The 17,628-nt window shown below is 42.3% G+C and overlaps 1 protein-coding gene across 1 annotated transcript in view; it reads left to right on the top strand.

Moving 5' to 3' along the window:
• Nucleotides 1-17,628, top strand: part of SLC15A2 (solute carrier family 15 member 2) — a 77,745-nt gene that overhangs the window by 17,881 nt on the left and 42,236 nt on the right. Inside the window, exons 4-8 of the mRNA XM_054973012.1 lie at nucleotides 453-545; nucleotides 1,224-1,323; nucleotides 13,501-13,591; nucleotides 16,716-16,793; nucleotides 17,397-17,479. Of these exons, the coding sequence (XP_054828987.1) occupies nucleotides 453-545; nucleotides 1,224-1,323; nucleotides 13,501-13,591; nucleotides 16,716-16,793; nucleotides 17,397-17,479 (445 nt within the window). The remainder of the gene's footprint in view (nucleotides 1-452; nucleotides 546-1,223; nucleotides 1,324-13,500; nucleotides 13,592-16,715; nucleotides 16,794-17,396; nucleotides 17,480-17,628) is intronic.

Raw genomic sequence — 17,628 nt, forward strand, 5'->3', positions numbered from 1 at the left:
CCAACTGCTTATCTATATATTTTATTTTCAGTGAGATTTAGGTCCATTTAATGTTCTCTGAGTTGCATCCATGGACAATCATGCAGAACTCAAACCATCAAACACTCTTTGAGCCATGCTTAAAGTTGGGGCCCTTCTGTTTTTTATTGGAAATGATTCAAGTGACCCATGAAGCTACCACAATTAAGGGAAGGGTGAAGCAGCCAACCACAGCCAGAGGAACTAGATGCATCAGGATTGTTTTACCCTTCTGTTCAGACATAGCTTTCCCGCAACATTTTGAGGAATTGTGGAGAAAGAGGAATTACATTTCTGGTGGAAACTGAGAAATAGAAAAATGCCTCTACCTTTCCTATCAGGAAACACAGCCACACATTCTGTTTTCAGATTATAAATCAAGGTACTACATTTGGCCGATAGAGTTTTCTCACTTTTTCTCTTTTCCTCCACAGAACAATCATTTATCTTTCCATTGTTTACGTGATTGGGCATGCCATCAAGTCAGTTGGGGCCATACCAGTGGTGGGAAACCAGATTGTTCATGTGTAAGTACTGATGAGACAGGGCTGCACTGTTTTGATAACATGATTATAAATTGTATTACTGAATAGAGCTTTCAGATACATGTTAATAATAAGCATTGTGTAGGGTCTTTTTATCTTGGAACAATGGGCTTTTATCCCTGTCATATCTGGACATCAAACCATTGAAAGCTGCCTGCCAGTGCCTTGTGGTAGAAAATTCACTCATCTTGAGTCTGAGGGTACAATACATCCAACTGTGTTCCAGTAGACCCTCCTTTCATTTCAGTAGGTCTTAAGCATGAACATTGCTTTGAAGAGTGAGCTTTTTCAGAAAGCTGCTTACAAATGAGTGGCAAGTAAATCTCTGTTCACATCCAAGGGCTTAAGCAGCTCACTGACTACGGCCATTTGTTATTATTAACCCTATTAAATATTACATTTTGTTTAGTTTTAGTTTAATTTTTGAAGGTACACTTTACTCTCATGTGGGAAACTCATGTAAGAAACTCATGGCCTTAGCCATGAGTTTCCTATTCAACTGCTTTCTGCCACTGTGGGGGAAGTTGTCACTAGAAAGTGGTTCTCTTGCTAGCAGAGAATGAGAATGACTCAAAGATTCCTCATGTCCAGTGTAGCTTGGGGGCTCTGCTGTTCTGCCAAGTCCTTCTCCGGTGCTGAGGTTTTCATCCCTGTTTGAAGGGTTCTGTCCATGACTGGCCTGTCTCTGATTGCTCTTGGAACGGGAGGGATCAAGCCTTGTGTGGCGGCATTCGGTGGTGACCAGTTCGAAGAGGAGCATGTAAGACTTTGTTTATTTCCTCCATGTAGCCTTTTAATACTTTTATTGAACAGGGTTTTCTTTTTATTTTAATATACAATAAAATGCAACAAAAGTGTGTTGTGTGTGTCTTTGCAACTGAAACAAGGAAAACAACAAAGAGATCATCTATTAATAATCAGAGGGGCAGTCGTTTGGTGTGGGTGTTGCACATGATGGTATCTGCTGTGAGATTTGCATTTTTGCCAGTGTTTGGAAAACAATATTAATACATGAATATAGAATGACATATTTAAGATATGAAGGGAGATTCTTGTTAGGCGGTGAGAATTGGTAATATCAGAATCACATAAATCATATAAATCGGACCAAAACCGAAAAACAAGTATTTTCAAATGGAGAACTATAATAAAGAAGTTAGGAAGCTTCTGTTGCTTCTCTTGCAGCCGCAGTGCCTGAGGGTTATTTCATCCTTCCCACAAATGCAACATTTGCGAAAAATAATAATTAGTAGTAGTTTTTAATCATATTTTAATTAACAGCTAATTAGAATATGATTATAATAATAAGAATACACATACTTGTTTTCAAAAGCCCTTGCAAATTCCAGCTAATTAATCACAGCACTCTTGTCTGAGAGGTTAAGTATTACTTGCCTGGGTTAAGGAGTTCTCTAGCGGTTGCTCAGGGCCAATCGTTAACCAGGCTCAGTGCCTGTGAATGTTTCACATTCAAATTCTAAAGCCAGAATCAAGCAACAGTCTCTATCCTTGCGTTGCTATCCTCACTATTTTGACGATGACTATCCTTCATCTTCAACTCCAGATTTCTATTTATATTTTATGAGAAGTTATAAAAAACAGGCATGTGAGTATCCTGATGTTTCTGCTCTCTGTGGCTTCTCGCAAGGTGTCAAAACAAAGCAGGGTCATGATGAACCTGTCCTATAGGGAGATGTGTGGACTCTTGATGCTGGTGAGGGCCATTCATGTCAGATCCATCTCCCATCATAGGACAGAACAGGACAGGAGAGGACCGCCAAATGATTTATGATTCTGGCTTCTTACTATTCAAAGGATTTCTTTCAGGCACAACCATTTTCTCTGCAGCACTTTCCTTAAGATAGCATTTGGTTTCTAGTCTAAGGTGAGCACAGCCTTGAATTTTCTAAAACTTTTTTTGTCTGTGTTGGTTCAGAGGCAGGAGAAAATTGAAACCCCCTACCCCATGTTGGATACACAGACAAAAAAAGGCAACTGCCCCTCCAGCAAACTCAGGTTCTCAAACTTTTATTTACTGAAGTTTGTGGTGCATGCTTTTCCCTATTCCCCTGCACCTAATGCAGTAACATCTTTCTGCTTCTTTGGCTTGCCCCTGAGGAGATTCCTATTCTTGGGGCATTCTATGACTGTCCCCTTTAGGCCCTTCTGACCCCCACATAGGCCTTGCTTTCTGCTCTTTCTCCTACCTTTCCTGCCAGCTAGGCTTCTTCTCCTTTGCTGTCTCCAACCTGTCTTCTAAATTACTCCTCCTTGAAGTTATCATTTACCACACTCTCCTCTAATCCCTCTTCTTTTTATATCCTCTCCCCTTCCTTCATCCAACCACACCACCACATCCTGTCCCACCACTGCCTTCTCTCCCATCTTCTTCCCTCCCCTTCTTTTTTCATCATTCTGCAACATCTGAGACTATACACAGGTCTGGCATTGGAAGTGGCTGGCACCAGGCTGGATCAATTGTGTAAAAAATGGTAAAAAGGGAAAATCAAACATTTCATGCCTCTAAGAAAGAGTCCCAGAGGGGAAGGTTTTATAGTGTGCACGCCCACAGTTTTTTTTCCTCCTTCCAATAGTAAACTGGCTGGCTCCTTGTGTGGATAATTAAAGCCATATAACAGCAATCCACTGATGCCATTGACATTTCTATGTACTCAGAGGTTTCTGCAAATAGGACTTTGGGACTAACAGAAAATGACCGCCAAAAACAACCTGAGAAGGACTGACTGTGCTCCAAGAGACCTGAAATATTGAACGTCTATTAAAGGGGGAAAAGGCTCAAGCTTTAATAATCATGGAGGTGTTTGGAGTGTGGTGGAATTTCCAAATTTTCTCAATGATTCTGCACAAGCCCCTAGTTGGTAGAGAAAAAAATATATTTAAAAAACTAAATATGTATACGCTGACTGAGGAGTCACTTTGCAAATCTGATGAAGTAGACTCTAGTCCTCAAAAGCTTGTAGCAGAAAAAATGTGTCAGTTTTGAAGATGCCTTAAGGGTTCTGTTTGTTTTTATCCCATATGGAGATGACATAAAACTACTCTGAGCTCTCCAATCACTTCTACCACACAGCTCAATCATAGCTGCCAAAGAAGAACCACTGACAAAGATGTAATAATTCCAGATATCACTTTGCCTTGAGCTTTGGCAGCAAGTCCAGAGGCAGGTGTAAGCTGTCAATGGCGAACTGAAATCTACCAGGGCTTTGCAGAAGGCTTATAGGTCAGCTCTTCAAGCCTCCGACAATACAGGCACGTAATGTAGCACACAGAGTTATTAGATGGGTGAAGTCTGACATGCAGCTTTGGAGAGGGGGGAATATCACTGCTGGTAAGGGAATTATTGCAAAAAGCCCGTTGCGGAACCTGTTTATATATTTTTGTTTCATGTACTTCCCTTTATATCATTAGTGATGCAGATGTCAAGTGTAGCTGAACAAAATTATATTTGCTATATTTAGTGTTAGCACAATTCTCTGAGCATACTAATTATGGTCTATAGTTAAAACCGGGCTTCAGTTTTGTAACTGAGCTACTGGATAATCAGTAGCTTTTAGAAGAAAATATGCCAAAGCCATATGGCTTCTGCATCCCCTTGGTGATAGTATTCCCTCTAACAAAAGCTAAATTGACTCATATATATGAAGCACGCCACCCTAAACCACCACCACTGCTTTCAGTTCACTTACTGACTTTTTCTTTAGTTGGGTGAGGGGGTGGACAAGCCTGTTTGTAGATAGTATAATAGTAATACTATGCTGGAGGAGGGCTGGCATTTATTTTCTACTTTCTTTGGGAATGGCCAAAGATACAAGACTGAGACATGGAAATATTGTAAACTAGGTTCTTAAAGATCTACAGCAACATCTCTTAAATTCTCTTAACAAAAAAAACCTGATTAAGTTCGCAGAGGATTAGCCATGTTCTTATTAACAGCTATGAAGGTGAAATTAATTTGTATATGGAACACACCAGTATTACGTATGAAATCCCAGTGATTTTGTTGAATATGGAATGTACTGGTGATATGCAGCATGAATGCATCTGATTAAGTTGTTTCAGGTGTCACCATCTACACTCTGGAAGACGAATATACTCTAGACCCATGGCTATATGAATAAGGCTGCAGTGCTTCATACTAGGGTTATAATTTACTTTGGGAATGCCAACTGCAAGATATAAGCAAACATCTTAACGGCCATCTCTCTCCTATCCTAAAGGAGCTGTAGGTTCAGTTTTTAATGCCAGGCACACTTTTAAGGGTTCTTTAAATCAAAAGGTGAAGCTCTGAGGTAAATTTGGAAAAGAAAACAGAGACTGGAATTTAGTAGAATAATCAGAGATAATTTATTGGGTGATGGCAAGAAATGTAAATGATCAAAATATATTGTAGCACTAAACACTAACTGTCCCACTACTCATGAAACAGTGTATCTTAAAGAAAACAAAAAGAGAGAGAATGAGAAGCATTTTACCTATCCTGTTCCATGTGGGGCTTCAGGGAAGGCATCCAGGTACCTAGTGATCCAAGCAGACCTTGTGCCTGTATATACCTGAGAAAGTCTGGAGTTTCAGGAAGGAGGAGTTTGGTGGAGAAGCCACAAGAAGAGATCTAGGCAATAACCCAATGAAAATCCAAAGTATGTGGATCATTACTGGGGAAAGCAAGAAATCAGCATATACAGTGGGTACCCCTCAGGAATTGGAACCAAGTATGAATTGGAATAATGACAGCAGCATGTAGGAACCATGAAAAATAAAAGGGAAAAAAGTTCCTTTGTTTTTCCTCCTGGATAGCGATGGGCACGAACCAAAATACGAACAAAAATTAAGCACGAACCAGGCCAGTTCATGGTTCATGAACCACGGTTCGTCAGATCCCATTTCTGACGAACTGCCACAAACTTTTAGGCTGGTTCGTTTGGTTCGTTTTTTGGTTCATCGCTGCAGACAGCCTGGTGCCAATCAATCAGTTTCCTAGGCAACGGGATGGACTTCCTGCAGACCTTCTGCTAACCCTGAAGTGAACTTCTGCTGGCCTGGAAGTGACCTTCTGCTGACCCAGAAGTGATGATTTTCTGACCTGGATGTGATGTTTTCATGAACCAAACGAACTGGTTCATGAACTGGGGCAGGTTCGTGAAAGTTTGTGGTTCGTGAAATTGGATGAACCACGAACCACATGGTTCAGTTTTTTCCCAGTTCGTGCCCATCTCTACTCCTGGATCTTTCTGCAGCCTTTGACACAGTAGATCATGCCATCCTGTTGAAGCATTTAGAGGCAGAAGTGGGTATCAAGTGATGTGCCTTGGACTGGTTTAAATTCTTCCTTGGGGAATGGACTCAAAGAGTTCCTGTAGAAAATGAGGTCTATTTAGTGTGGGAATTATCTTGCTGGGTTTCACATAGTGCAATTTTATCCTCCATGTTTTTCAACCTCTATGTGAAGCCTTTAGGAGAAACCATTCGTAGCTTTGGAATTGGATGTCATCAATAAGCAGGTGACACTCAGCTCTATATCTCACTATCCAAATCCCTAGGTGATGAAGTAGAGTTTTTAGTCACTGCTTGATTGTTGTGGTCAAATGGCTGAAGGTTAACAAATTGAAACTGAACCCGGGAAAGATGGAAATGTTGCTGGTTGGGAAAACAGAGATCCTGAATGACATCGTTCTTCCCACTTTTTATGGGGTTCAGTTGGCCCTTGCAGACTCAGTAAAGAGCCTAGGCACTATTACTATATACAATCAAGTAAATGCGGCTGCAAAAAAGAAAAGCCTTCTTCCAACTCAGTCTAGCCTGGAAGATGATCCCTTGCCTCAACGCGGATGATCTGGATCCATGCCACGGTAACATCAAGACTGGACTATGTAATGCACTCTACCTAGGTCTCCCCTCAAAGTCACCTCAGAGACTCCAGTTTGTGCAAAACGCTGCAGCTCATTATCAAGAGCTAGATGGAGCGTGTATATCACTCCCATTTTACAGTCTCTCCACTGACTACCCATCAGTTACCAGGCTCAATTCAAGGTTTTAGCTATCAAATACAAAGCCTTCGATGGCCTTAGTTCTTCATATCTATGGACCGCCTCTATCCCTATGCTCTACCATGTCAGCTTTGCTGAACTGGGCCTTCAGCAGATACCACCCTGCAAAAGGACAAAATGAACAACTGTCCATATATGCGCATTCTGTGTTGTGTCCCCCATCTGGTGGAATGGCCTGCCTGAAGAGGTCAGGAAAGTTCCCACTTGCCTTGCTTTCTGCAAACTGTGCAAAATCGAATTATTCATAAGAGCTTTTGGCTAGGCTAAGCTTACTCAGGGGGCTTTGGTGAGTTACCTTGTCAAAAGCCTTTTGAAAGCCCAACTATATAATGTCTAGCAGGTCACCATTATCTACATGCTTGTTCACTTTCTCAAAAAACTCCAAAAGGTCAGTAAGACAGGGCTTGCCTTTGAAGAAGCCATGCTGGTCTTACCTCAGCAAGCTTTGTTCCTCTTTGTACCTAATAATCTTAGAGTTTCTACTAATTTCCTGGAACAGATGCTCAGCTAACTGGCCTGTTTCCCTCTGGACCCCTTTAAAAATTGGTGTAACATTTGATACTCTCCAGTCCTCTGATTCAGTGGCTGATTTTAGTGACAAGTTATTTGGGTACCCTATTTGGGGGGAAAGGTAGCATATAAACATTTTAAATATAAATAAATATACTGGTTAGTAGGTCAACAATTGCACATTTTAGTTAACAACTCTCAGCTGTATACCATCAGGACTCTGAGCCTTATTGGTTTTTAATTTCACCAATAGATCTAGAACATCATCTCTCATTGAGAGATGAACTTCATCTCTCAATTTGACTCAGAGTCAAGCTACAAGTGATGCAGTTCACGTGGTGGGTCCGCGCAAGTTTACTTGGGAAGTGCAGTCGGAGACTCTTTCCTATAGCAACTGTGGTGGCGGTGAAGCTCCAGCCGCCCAGTTCCTCTTCTCTCCCTTGCCTGCTCCTGGGCACTGGGGGGCTCCGCAAGGTTGAGCTGTAGCATGGAGGTATGGCTGGCTGGTGGCTGGGCTGCAGCAGCAGTGAGGCTGCTGCTTCCTTCCTTCCTGCCTGCCTTCCCTCCTCGCTTGCAAGAGCTGGAGCTCCCATGCACGCAGATGGACAGACATGCCTGCCGCAGGGTAGGGAGAGTGGCAGTGCACTGGGGTGAGGATGGAGCTGGGTGGGCACAGTGCTGTGCTCCTCTCTTCTCCGCTCTTGTGTCAGGAGGAGCCCAGCAACTGCGCTCCGGTCCTGCAAAGCTCCACTGGGCCATGGGAGGAGAGGCATGCACCACCCTCTGCTGCTTCTCCCTCACCACCACCCATCCAGAAGGTGCTACTGCATTCCTGCTGCTGCTGCCGTTGTCCCCCCCCCCAGCATGCCATGCGTGCAAGCTGCCACACTCAGGCACCGAACATATAAAGGGCAGCTGAAGCTTCGCCACCGCAGCAGCTGCTACGGGAAGGAGGGAGTCTCCAACTACACTTCCCAGCTAAACTTGTGGGGCCAATCACGTGCACTTCTCATGAACTGCATCACTTGTAGCAAGACTCTCAGTTCTTCAGACTGCTTTCCTGGAAATAGTGGCTGCAGCCTGGGTACATGCCCCACACTTCCCATAGTGAGCACAGATGTAAAGAATTAATTGAGCTTCTCAGCCATCTCCTCATCATTCTTTAGTAATCTTTTATGCCTTGGTCATCCAAGCTTCAGCTTCTCTGGCTGGTTTCCTGCTCCAGATATTATTGTTATTGTTTATTCTAATTCATTTAGCAATCTGCTCCTCAAATTCTCTCTTTGCATGCCTAATTATCTGACACTTCTTTTGCCAGACCCTGGGCTCCCTTCTGTTCACTTAATTAGGACAATAGATTTCTGTATGGATTCACTTGATGGTGTAGTATTGATTTTCTTTCAATCTGGCCATTGCATATGATTGCTTATGATTTTTCATTGTTAGTTTAAAGGTGTGACAATTTCATTTAATCACATAGCTATAATATCCATAAAGCATCAACTATCCACAAGTCCTGTTCAAGAATTATGCAATTATTTGTCTCTACAACTTTCCTCTTTTAGCATGACTCTGTCCAGTAATCAGACTGCTATTGATCTATCTGTAAAAGATATATGACCTTTTAAAAAATGTCCTTTTTGTTGTATACGTCTACACTGAATAGTTTGATTTTTTAACCCTTTTGCCAGAGTGTTAATGTGCGTGTTACTTATTCTTGCAGTTAGTTGATTCAGATCATGGTATGACGACACACATTTTTAAAAAAAAATTAAAAGGATTTTATTTTACCTCATAGTGATCAAACAAGTCTCTTTTCCAGATATTCTCTAGCTATTTAAATCTTTGTATCAAAATCAGAATGAATTAAAATAATGCAATCCAAGCTAGTATAAAATTACAATTGGCTTTATTGAAATAGTAAAGCGTCCAGTAGCACCTTTAAGGCTAACCAACTTTATTGTAGTGTAAGCTTTCGAGAGCCACAGCTCTCTTCGTCAGATGCATCCGACAAAGAGAGCTGTGGCTCTCGAAAGCTTATGCTACAATAAAGTTGGTTAGTCTTAAAGGTGCTACTGGACTGTTTACTATTTTGCTACTACAAACTAACACGGTTAACTCCTCTGGATCTAATTGGTTTTATTTGTTATCTCATTAGGAATCTCCTTATTAGACTGTAGTTCCATGGGGGCGGGGCATCCGCTCTGCAGTCCTCCCAGGCCAACTGGATGTAAATATTGCAAGTCCAGAAATCATGTGCCATTGGTGACAATGACAAATGTAAAAAGAAGGCTGAAGAACAGAAAAGGGGGAGAGGAAAGGTGCAGCTGAGCAAAGTGCATGTTTATCTTCCTCTAAAGGAGAATTCCTTAGGTTAGAGAAGCATAAAAGAGAAGAGAGGCATTCCTTTCCTATCAACCTAGATTTGGCCTGGAATGAGCACCAATAGCATAAATATTTTGCTAGTTGAGAGAAGCCACTAGGGCAGGAAGAAGAATGCTTACAATTAAAGGTATGCACCATTTCAGCTTCAGGTCCAGGGCTTCTGAACAAATTCAGTTCTGTTACTGGTTTGTTCTGGGTGGGGGGGCATTGCCTGTTCGGATCTAATCTGCTTAGGTTTTTCATTATCAAGAATTTCAGCCCTTTGCATGCACACAAGGTGGGCGTTGGCTGCGCATATGCACGCTGTCCTTTTCAAGTGAGGTTGGGGAAACGAGGCCCTGTGGCAGCTGTTTTTGCACTTAACAGCACCAAAATTGCGCAGAACATAGCCCTCCTTCCAATTCAGCAACATACAGAGTTTGAGCACTCACAACAAAAGCGTTCAGCATTTACAGACCTCGAAGAATGCTTTGGGAAAGGCATTAACTCGAGTACTGGGCAAGATGATCATGTACGCATTGTTCTTTTTGGGATGGGGTGGGGAATAAGGCTTTATTCATGCTTAATCAAAACCCACACATTTGTTACCAATCATTAGCTCTTCCCAGTCCAAAAACCCATTGATCCAACAAGTTTCTCCTCAAGCACAAAACAAACACACAACAAGGGACCCCGACGAAGGCCAGCGTAAGTGGAAACTGGCTGGCAAAGCAACGATGGGCCAGTGCCCAAGCAGGAGAGTGCTCTGTTGCCAACTGGCGCAGCAAAGTGAAATGTTTTAAAACCTTGCTTTATGAAATGCCAATACATTACCTCTGTGTCCTGCTGTTGCTTGTTGATGCCATGTTTCCCTGCACTTCGTAGTTTCATTCCCATGATGAAGGGCAAATCCTTTCGATGCTCATGAGGAGCCACCCACCAGAGTCAATGCAGGTGAATCTGACTGAGCTCCACCTACAGTTCTGATCTTTGAACTCCAAAACTGAAAAGCCTGAAAGAGCATTGTAGAGCTCTTCCCACACTTCAAAATTAAAGAGTATTCCCAGTAAATCTTAGCATCAGATTTCTTGTCACTGTAGACCTGCTGTCATAGTGGAGATATCTGACTGGCACTTAACTCGATGCCCTCTGCCTCTAAGCCCCTGTTGTTCTTCGACAGTTACTGTCTTTTTGGCCAGAGTTGACCATGCATACCACATTACCATAATCCTTTGCATTTGGCCCTCAATATATCTTGACCACATTGGGCCATAACATTGTTTTATGCCAAACCCAAAACGTGATAGAGCACTCACAGAGAAATGTTGGGGGGTGCTGCTGCACCATCAACACAGGAGTCAGTGTTCTCCTTCATAAAACAGTCCACCACAATGAGATTGGGAGCTGATGGGGGATTTCCTTTGGTTTTGTCAATGGGACATTGAGGGAATGAGGGATGGCCTTCTTTCTTTTCTCTAGTTTTTATTAATAAAGGTGAGAGACCTGGTAGGTCTCCCAGTCTCCATTAAACAATTGTCATGGCCCAGTCTGAGAGTGAAGTCTCCTCTGGAGGAGAGGAGCCTCGTGTAGCCAGCCAGGACTCCTCAGGAGAAGAGGAGCCCTGTGTAGCCAGCCCTAGCCCTGATTCAGCAGAAGCCAGCAATCAGGAGCAACAGCTGCTGGCTGATCAGAGCTTGCAGCCAGCAGCTGAGACACCAGCACCCTCTAGCTCCAATATTACAGGGGAAGCTCAGCCAGGGACTTCTACAGGTGCAGCGCAGCCAAGAGCCTCCACCCCCCCCCAGGTTCACCCACGCCCAAGGAACGCGCAGGCAGCGCCAGAGACTGGAACTGCAGGAGAGACGGTGCAGTGCTCGCCTCTCGAGCCAACGCCAGCTGCTGGAGAGTGACGATGAGTAACATCAGGATGAAGCCCCAGCAGCTGGCTGAAAACCACGCCTGGCTATAAGAGCCAGTTTGGAGGAACTGCTGGGCATGGAAGCAACGTGTCAATTACCTGCAACCACTTCCTGGTATCTTGCATTTCACGCTTGCCTGCACCTTGCCTTGATACCCTCGTGCTCTGACCTATGGACTGGACTTGGCTTGGCTTTTTGGATCTTGGACACACCCCTGGCATTTACCTTGGGCTCTGACTACAGACTGGACTCGGCTTGTGACTCTTGAACACTCCTTGGCTTCGTGTTAGTACCTGGGCTACCAGCTTGGGTGGGCCCAGCCCATGACAACCATTAAACCAGAATTGAACAGTGAAAGACCATGAGTTAAACTGAAGCGAAGCCACAGTCTCAATAAAGAAAATGAAGGGAGCCCAGCCTTTAACCAGACTAATCCATGGGGAATACTGATCTGGAAAGACTTCCGCATCCAGATGTCTGCTCATTTAATACTGAGTTAACAATTTTAAGCAAGGTCAATTTCTGGACAAGATGAAGTATCTCTTGGTGCTTCTTGACCCATTATCTTAGGTTCACTTCTGCAGTCACAGAGAACATTTCTATCAAAAGTCAATACTAGAACATAGCTAAATAGCTGTAAATTTGCTGAAGCTTTAAAGCATACATTGAGCCTGGATTCTTCCTTTTCCCTCGCGGTCCTTGCTCTGCTCTGTCATCCATAATTAAATGCTTGGCTATGAAAGCTGAATCTTTGGCCTTCTTCCTGGATATGTATTGCTTTTCCTAGACTGGAGCGCAATCATTCTTGATTACTATGGATTGAGCAGTGCTTAGATTCATCCAAAGGAATTTCTGAATGAATTCTCCTGCTTCCAAAGATGAATTTGCATGTCTGTGTGCTGCGAAAGTTGGCCTGTGAGACCTAATCTGCTACTCAGTTAAGATATGAACCCCTACATGCATAAGCAGTTTGAAAGAAGGGTGGGGAATCAACTTTCTTTATTTAGGTAATTTATTACACGTTTCTTTCTGATGGGGACCCAAAATGGCTTATAAACAAAGCTAAGTATAATTTAAATAAGTAATTAAAAGTCAATTCAGATAAATAATTTTTTAAAAAAAACACACACACACAAGATCACATCCTAGGCTGGATCTGTAGACAAAGGGCTGGTTTATTCAGTGGCCACGGGCTAACAGCGACAGGCCAAGAGCATTTGGCCACACCTAGGCTTTAATACCTGCAGAGAGGAAGGGAGTTCCCAGAGTCCCTTCCCTGCACTGTGACATCTGCAACAAATGATCCCTCCATCTTTAATTTGTTTGTGTTCAGCTGCCTTGTGAGAATCACAGTTTCATCATCACTTGTCCTCCTGAGTAAATCTTTTTTCATCTGTACATTCTGACATGCACAAATCTGACCTCAAATGTGACCAAGAATAGGAAAGGGAGCAAAATCTGAGGCTAGCTGCCCAAATTTAACAGTGCCTACCTTTTCTGCTTAGAACATGCAAAACTTAACTGCTTCTTGAATTCACCTAACAAGGGTATTATTTTTAGCACTCAAATATGTTTCTTTGCAACTTATGGGCTAATACTACCAAGCAAATGTACTGTGAGGACTGACTGAGGTATAATTACTATCTTCCCAGCCAAGACTTTTCACTCAGCTAATTTCTCCCACTTCATTCTGTTTTTCTTTTTCTAAGTATTTTCTAAGTATGTTTTACAGGGAATGTTGTCTAGACATGATGGGCTGTCAAGTACTGCCAAGTAAGATTGGTTGAGGCTATATTGAGACTAAATTATGATGCTTTTTCTGAATACTTCTGTCTTTGCAAACTGCCTCCCTTTCAGTTCATGAAAAGCCGGGAAACTTTCCGTCTAATTAAGTATGCATGTACATAGATGGAGAGAGGGAAAGAACTTACATCTTTTCTCTATTTTAGCCTTGTATTTTATTTTATGTCAGTAGGAATGTATGATTCCCAACAGTGGACTGACAGATGCCTTTTTGCAAATCTGGTGCCAAATTTGTTTTAAAATCCCTAATGCTGATGTGTTCTTATTTCATTTTAGGCTCAGGAAAGAAGCAAATTCTTCTCTGTCTTCTACTTATCAATTAATGCAGGAAGCTTGATCTCCACTTTCATTACTCCTGTGCTGAGAGGTCAGTGTTGATTTTGAATGACCACAAGGATTAGCTGTGCCACGAATATTTTGCCTGGCTAATTTTATCCTCCTGGCTTCTGAAGGAAGGAAATTGCATGCTCCTGTGGAACCACTTGGATGCTGTGATTATGCCTTGTTGACCTTGCTGTTAAAAATGCAGAGCAGATGTTTAAGATCAGTGTAAGATGTGAGCATCCACTGCATTAAATGGGCACAATCTTTTCCCAGGCCAGTACAGCACACAGACGTGAACTGATTCCCATTTCATAGCAGGAGTTCCTCCTGCTCCCATCCTTGTCATTTGAGCACAGACAAACCACATGAGACAAAATGCACTTGAATTACACTCGAATTACACTCAAATACACTCGAATTACAAAATACACTTGAATTACCCATGTAATTCAAGTGTATTTTGTCTCGTGTGGTAAGACTGTCAAGCATAGATATTTTACCAGGGCACTCTGACCAATGGAGGTCTGTGAAATTTCCTTTCCAATTGGCCAAGGAACTTTAGCTGATTAATTACTTGTTTGAATGACAGGAGGTGGACAGGATGGGGATATACACACACATAGGCTTCTTGTTCCCAGTAATGGTCTGGCATGCTGAGCCCCTATGTACTTTGAGGGTGTGTGGAGCGGTCTTTTATAAGAGAATCTCTTTACATGTTGGCACAATACTTGTGCTTCAAAAAAAATCATGTTCTAGGTTCAGTCTTCAAACCACAGTATCATAAGAGACCCCGTAGTACAAAGGTTGTTCTCTTTTAATTTGTTTTTGTATGATTAAAAGCCTGTTTGTTTTGATTGATGTGGTTAGGTGTGAAGACAAACTTGCTCCTATATTTGTAGTAAAACAAAAGGCAGAAATCAAAGTTGTTTACCAGAGTTAACAATGGCAGGAGGCTGCCACCCACTACATTTTGACACTTGAGCGAGACTCCAGTTTCTATAAAACTACATTTTATCTCAATATAGGCCATTGCCAAAACAAATAAATATAGCGGCATGGGATCGAGTGGAATGAGGATGTTTTCTCTCTTAACGTTCATTTTGATGAAAATGAGAAGACCATTTCCTTAGATACTTGGCATTTCCGTGTGACCTGCATGGCAACTGTGTTGAGAAATATATTATCTTATGGTCAGATGGTCCCCTTTGTGGATTAGAAATTATATAGTCACGAACCAATATCTCACTTCCTGGACAGTCAAAGTTCAGCTAATCTCACTGCAAACAGAATTATACAATATTGCGCTCACGTAGAAAGGCAGAATTGTGAACTTGAAATAAGAATGTCATACAGTAATAACTATCAATATTTTATCAGAATTTTCATCCTGCTGAGTGTTCAACCATGTAATAATTTTGTTTTCATTTCATTGTTTTCTATTTTCTGCAGTGCACTGTAGTGGGTGTTAAATTCCAGCTTTGCAAACATTTCTTTGCAGCTGGATGCATCCATGTTGAAGTTAGTCAGGTACTCCCATGAACAAAGTGATGATGATGTGGATTTTGGAGTAAATGCTTTGTCATTTTTTGCAAAGGTCACATCAGTAAAAGCACAAGTTCTCACACCTAAAGAATTTGACGTAGAGTTTGACATATTCCAACAGGATCATTTTTCCCGTTCCATAATCTAAATGTTTTAGGAACTTGACTACACTGATAAAGGTAACTCTTTCAAGTCTCGCTTGATACAAGGTACCAGATGTTTAAACTGAGGGACTCTTGATGCTTTATTCTCAGACTGTGTTTTCCTGGCTATTGGCTGACCGATAGAAGATGGAGCCCACACTGATGAGACCAGCACTATTTCTGATTTAGTGTATTTATATGTTGGTGGATCTATGAAATTTTTTCACATCATGCTCACAAAAATCAATTAAAAGCAATAAAACCCATCCATGTCAAACAGATAACATTCTGCAGATCTGCATAACTGGTTTTCCAAGGCCAAAATCAACACACTGAACAGCAATTCATGGCATTCAAACTAGTTTTGTGAATGATTCAAGACTAGAGATGGGCATGAACAGAACCCCCCCCCCCCGAACATGATGTACGTTGTTCGTTGCCATCCACGCACAGGGATTCACGAACAACCACGAACATGGCCCTGTTCACAAACATGTTCGTGGTTGGCTGTTTGTGGGGGCCAGCAGGCTCTCCTCCAGCCATCATCCAAGTCAAGATCCCTACTGCACCACTCCCAGAAACCTGACCTGAGCAGGCACCAGGAAAGGTACCAATAATAAATAATAACTTGGCCCCAGAGCCTGGCAGCAGCCCTGGAACTTGAAGGGGTAGATCCCTACTGCACCACTCCCAGAAACCTTACCTGAGCAGGCAGCAGGAAAGGTACCAATAATAAATAATAGCTTGGTCCAGAGCCTGGCAGCAGCCCTGGAACTTGAAGGGGTAGATCCCTATCCCATCACACACAAAGAAAATTCAAGCTCCAATGCACTCTATCAAAATGCCAACAGCAACTGTCTCTCCCTCTCCACTGTCTGCAAAAACAGAGCTGGGAGCCCCCCTCCCCCCTGCTCTTTGCTCCCTTGTAACAAATTTGGAGCTCCATACTTGAAAGGAAGACCTGCCTATCAAGCTAAATTGGGCTTAGATTGGGTTTCCAGGGCAACAGCAAGAGTTCAGACAGAGTTCAGACAATTCCTGTCTAAGTTGCCAAGGGAATTGATTGCAGGTGCCAGACTCTCTGGCTTGACAAACAGAAAGACGAATTGCAACGAACGAGGCCTGCAATGACCACCTGTTCATTTAGAATGGGGCCTCACGAACAGTTTGTTCATGAACAGCAGATTGGGCTGTTCATGGCTTTTTTTTTTGTTCGTATTGCTGTTCGTGCCCGTCTCTATTCAAGACATGCTCAGAAGACCCCTTCTGAAGTTTTTGAAACTTTCTGAACCCAGACATGATATTCTATATTTGTATTCACAACGACTAATTCAATAAATGCTAATCCACTAGAAAATAAAATGATATGATTCCAATGAGAAGGGGGTGTATGATCATGTAAATCCTTTTTTAACATTACGGTAAAGGAGGAAAGGGATGATAAACAGATTTGAAAAGGAGTCTTGTTTCTCACTCTTTTAGGAGATGTGAAGTGCTTTGGAGGAGACTGCTATGCTCTGGCTTTTGGTGTTCCTGCTGTTCTGATGGTTATAGCTCTTGGTAAGCACAAGATGCAATAACACTCTGTTGACAGTTACCATCGACCACTGGGCAAGATTATTAGCTGAAGCATATGAATGTTATACTAGCAGCCACAGCAGAGGCAATATAACAATCTAAATGGTCTTTATTATTTGATTCTCACACAAAATGGTTGCGACTAGAATTACAACATGCCTAGATTTGACCTGGACAATTCATGTTTTGACAGTTTTCTCATAAAATACTATTGGCAGAGCTTGTGCAGCAAATGTAGCTGTCAGTTGTTATTAGGCATGAATCTTTAGTACACACTTGTATTCATTTTAAACCAACATGGCTTCTTATGAAGAATCTCGGGGATATTAATGTGGAGTACGTCCCTTCCTAGCATGAATACCAGCAGCAGTCAGATCATATAAAACCTTCTGCTGCCATGGCTGCAACTTTGTCCATCCCCCTTCATTCACCACTAGAAAATAACAATGAAGACTGGGGGACACCTTGACAACGAAAGTAGATACATTCTCTGATCTAACCATGACATTTTCAGCGGTCATTTTCTTCACAGAGGTCTAGGGCAATGTGCAAACATTCTATATTTAAACTGAAATTATTTTACAGTTGTGTTTATTGCTGGAAATGGGATGTACAAAAAGACTCCGCCGCAAGGAAATGTTTTGCTTGAAGTTTGCAAGTGCATTTGGGTAAGTGTGTTTCTTAGCTACCATTGTGATACATGGTTCCAAAATATTTTCTCCCTGTACGCAGGCCAAACGTATTGGGATTGGGAATGAGGAACAGGTACACTTTCCTGGAGCTTGGAGCTTCAGAGGATTCTGGCCAACCAACATTT

This window comes from Eublepharis macularius, chromosome 2 (assembly GCF_028583425.1).
Source record: "Eublepharis macularius isolate TG4126 chromosome 2, MPM_Emac_v1.0, whole genome shotgun sequence".
Classification (NCBI taxonomy): domain Eukaryota; kingdom Metazoa; phylum Chordata; class Lepidosauria; order Squamata; family Eublepharidae; genus Eublepharis; species Eublepharis macularius.